Source organism: Nilaparvata lugens, chromosome 2, assembly GCF_014356525.2.
Source record: "Nilaparvata lugens isolate BPH chromosome 2, ASM1435652v1, whole genome shotgun sequence".
Taxonomy (NCBI): domain Eukaryota; kingdom Metazoa; phylum Arthropoda; class Insecta; order Hemiptera; family Delphacidae; genus Nilaparvata; species Nilaparvata lugens.
This window is the reverse complement of record NC_052505.1, coordinates 52,086,977-52,091,269: the sequence shown is the minus strand read 5'-3', so window position 1 is coordinate 52,091,269 and position 4,293 is coordinate 52,086,977. Positions and strand designations below refer to the sequence as shown.

The following is a 4,293-nucleotide window of genomic DNA, read 5'->3' as shown; positions in this document are numbered from 1 at the left end:
ATAAATTGTTTGAAGCAGGAACTGCTTCAAGAAAATTGGAGTAGTGTTTATAACAGTTGTAACCTAAATTACAAATATAAGCAATTCATTGATACTCTAAGATTTCACATTAGTGTATGCTGTCCAATAAAAAAAGTCAAAGTAAAAAGTAAATTGGACAAAGTAGATGAATGGATAACTGAAGATATTCTTACTCAAAGAAATATTGTTAGGGAAGCCTATGAGGAATTTAAATTAGTGAGGGATGTTCCGAGTGAAGTCAAATACAAATGTCTAAAGAAAAACTATGCAAAAGAAGTGAGGAAAGCTAAGTGTAAGAAAACAGCTGAAATATTAACAACTAGTACCAATTTTAACTCTGCTGTTTGGGAGGTAATTAATAGAAATAGGAGAGCAGCTCAAAAAGATACAGTTACTAATGTCCCTAGGATAATCGATGAACATGGAAATTATATGGATGATAGTATAGACATTTGTAACTTTTTCAATAAGTATTATCAACAGGTTGCATATAATCTCCAAAAGTCACTGAACACTAATACTTGTAATACAACTACATTAAATGCTGAGCCAATTGAAAAGGTATTTAAATTTCATCCATTATCAAGAGATGTGTTGTCAAGAATAATAAAAAATTTGAATAACAAAAAAACAGTAGGATTGGATGGGGTCTCAAGCAAAATTTTAAAAGAATGTGAAAATGAATTACTGCACCCTTTATTGCATCTCCTCAATACTTCACTAGAGCAGGGTATTTTCCCTGATGATCTGAAACAAGAAAAAATTTTGCCAATTTTCAAGAGCGGTGATTCTGAAAGAGTTGAAAATTATAGACCCATTAGTATTCTAAATGTAATAAGTAAAATTTTTGAAAGAGTAGTTTTAAATAGGCTATTGATGCACCTGGAAGAAATTAATTTCATATGTGATGAACAGCATGGGTTCCAGAAAGGGAAATCTACTAAGACTGCAATAGTATCCCTTGTTGAAAGACTAATAGATATAATAGATTCAGGTGAGAAGGCAGCCGCAATATTTCTTGATTTATCCAAAGCTTTTGATTGTGTGAACCATAGAATATTATTGGAAATACTAAAAACTGTAGGTGTGAATGGTATAGAACTAAAATGGTTTGAATCATATCTCATAGGTAGAAACCAGTGTGTTGAGCTTACCAAGGTGGATGGGAATGAAATAGTAAAAATTAAATCTCAAAAACTGGAGTACCTCAAGGCTCAATTCTGGGTCCCTTACTGTTTCTGTTGTATGTGAACCAATTACCAAAAGAGTTAAAAGATCACAGAGCTCTGTTGTTTGCTGATGACACATCGCTTATCTTTAACAATTATTTATTAGATAGTCTAGAAATAAATGCTTTTACTGGAGTACAGTCAATTGTCCAATTCTTGAAGCAAAGGCAATTAACAATAAATAGTAAGAAATGTCAATTCCTACAATTCAAAAGTAAATATAATTCAGTAGAGGATAGAGAAATAAATGTGTTTGTAGAGGAAAATGAATTAGACCAAGAAGAGAAAGTAGCATTCTTGGGAATTTTATTGGACAGGAAATTAACATGGCATCCTTACATTGAGAGGATATGTAATAAGATATCATCTGGGGTATTTGTCCTGCGGCAGCTTGCTAGGCTGAATGATAAAAAACTACTGTTAACTGCTTACCATGGACTTATACTATCTCATATTAGGTATGCTATTTTAGTATGGGGTAATTCATCTCAACAAAATATGGACAGGGTGTTTAAGATTCAAAAGAAGGCACTCAGATGTATAGAGAAAGTGAATAGGTTAGACTCTTGTAGGCCTTTATTTAAAAAGCTTGGTCTATTAACTGTGCCATCTTTGTATGTATATGAAGTTGTAATGCATGTGAAAACGAGTGGTGTGATCCAGAATTCAGATGTTCATGAGTATAATACGCGAAACAGAGCAGATTATCATATAATGGGTCACAATAGTAGGTTATTTGAACAAAAACCAGATTATATTGGTAGGAAATTTTATAACAAGCTACCTCAAATCTTGAAAAGTAATGATGATTTGAAGATTTTCAAAAAACAAATTAAAAAATATTTAGTTGATGGAGCTTTTTATAGTGTACAAGAATTCCTTTCAAACCTAAACTAGGTTGAACTACTTAGTGTTAGAATTATTATGTAATAACATGACTTGTCTTATACTCCATGACTGGAGTCTTTAGGACGTAATCTTAAAAAAAAAAAAAAATGTCCAAACGATAATAAATTTCTCTCTTAACATTCGATAACATTTCTTCGATTATGGTTGTCATTGGTTTGTTAATCCTGTTTTAAAGTGGTTCAGTTCGCGATTTCTTGTGAATAAACAATGTTTTTGATGTGGATTTACAAGAAAAAATCTACATGAACCACTTAAAAACAGGATTAATGAAGCAATCACAATCATAACCAATTCATTAATCCAGTTTTTAAGTGGTTCATGTAGATTTTTTCTTGTAAATCCACATCAAAAACATTGTTTATTCACAAGAAATCGCGAACTGAACCACTTTAAAACAGGATTAACAAACCAATGACAACCATAATCGAAGAAATGTTATGGTATCGAATGTTAAGAGAGAAATTTATTATCGTTTGGACATTTGTCGAGCTACTAAGGGCGCACTTATTGAAAGTTATTAATCATGTAAAAAAGCTGTTTCAGACGACAAATTAGGTGAATAAAAAAAATTAACTGTAAGTAGTTTGGTTTTTCTTTAACCTTCATCGCTTCGACTGCATCATAACAGAAAACATTACTCCAAGCAAACCTCCACCAGGAGTTGACTTATCCACATTCAACATTCCAAACAACATCAAACTCGCTGATCCCACTTTCTACCAATTGACAGGTGTGGACATTTTACTTAACGTTGCCATCTATGCGGCACTTGATCAAGCAGGTCGCATTCAGCTTTCTAATAGCTGCATCCTACAAAACACACAACTAGGTTGGGTTGTGTGGGGCTCGATTCCCATCTCTCGTCCAATTGATGCGGAACCCATCTCAAATTTTGTTTCATCAGAAGTATCAACTGCTCAAATCTCTCATCAACTCGAAAAATTTTGGAAAACTGAAGAAATTGACATTCAATCCAGCATGCCCACAGAGGAAGTTCACATTGAGCAACACTTCATTCAAAACATACAGCGCTTACCTGATGGTCGCTTTTCAGTCACTTTGCCCAAAAAGGACATCTACAACTATACATCAGTGCTCAACATTAATTGGCATTTCATACCTCCACGCGCACCGTCGTTCGGTGGTTTATGGGAAAACGCAGTCAAAAACTTCAAAAAAATATTCAAGGTGGTCACATTCGACAAAACATTCAACTTTGAAGAGATGTCAACATTCTCAGCTCAAATTGAGGCAATCCTCAATTCGCGCCCTCTAGTTCCACTTTCGGAAGACCCTCAAGATCTTCACTACATATCACCAGGTCATTTCTTGATCGGTCGCCCACTCACAGCATTACCATTTCTCAACCCACCCACCACCCATCAAGATAACAGATCTCGTTGGAAGATTCTGCAAAACGTCACTCAAGATCTCTGGGACAGATGGTCTAAAGAGTATCTCGTCACACTACAACGCAAAAACAAATTTCTTTCAACACAAGACAACGTCACAGTAGACACAATGGTCTTACTAAAAGACATTGGTTCAGTACCTTCATCATGGCGCCTAGCCAGAGTTGTAGACACCCACCCAGGAAAGGATGGGAAAGTCAGAGTCGTCACCGTACAGACCACCACTGGTCGTTTCAAACGTGCTATTTCAAGCATTGCACCTCTTCCTTCATTCGAAGAAGAAGATTAGTTCATCATTGCTTTACATTCGTCAACTTGTACAGTTTTTATCATCATTATCTTGCATCCAGTTTTTTTGTTTGGTGTTGGTTTCTTTGCATCATTGCATTCACAGCTGTTCTTTCACATATTTCATTTTACGGCCTTATTCTACCTTGGTTTCAAGGCGAATAGTCCTTCGTGGGGGCAGAATGTGAAATCTTAGCTGCTCATTAACTTGTTTCATCATTTTTATCGTCAAGGTGTGTCAATTTTGTACATTTTGTCTTACCACTTTGTCAGCATCGTTTCAGCAGCTGATTCAATCAATTGACACCTCATTTGAATCGACCGCCAATTTCGCCACTGCCATCGATCTATCCCACCGCCATCTTTATTTGGTCATCGGCATAGTACTATTTCTGCGTATATTTCATCGTATATTTGCATCTATTCGACGTCAA

General features: G+C 35.2%; 1 protein-coding gene across 1 annotated transcript; it reads left to right on the top strand.

The window, feature by feature from the left end:
- The first annotated feature begins 3,137 nt into the window (after positions 1 to 3,137).
- On the top strand, positions 3,138 to 3,860 carry LOC120349637. The gene has a single exon (XM_039420115.1). The coding sequence runs from the start codon at positions 3,138 to 3,140 to the stop codon at positions 3,858 to 3,860; it is 723 nt and encodes a 240-aa protein (XP_039276049.1).
- Positions 3,861 to 4,293: the final 433 nt, after the last annotated feature.

What these genes read in the sequence shown, in the direction of transcription:
- LOC120349637 (XM_039420115.1), top strand. Translation starts at nt 3,138, where the DNA reads ATGCCCACAGAGGAAGTTCACATTGAGCAACACTTCATTCAAAACATA.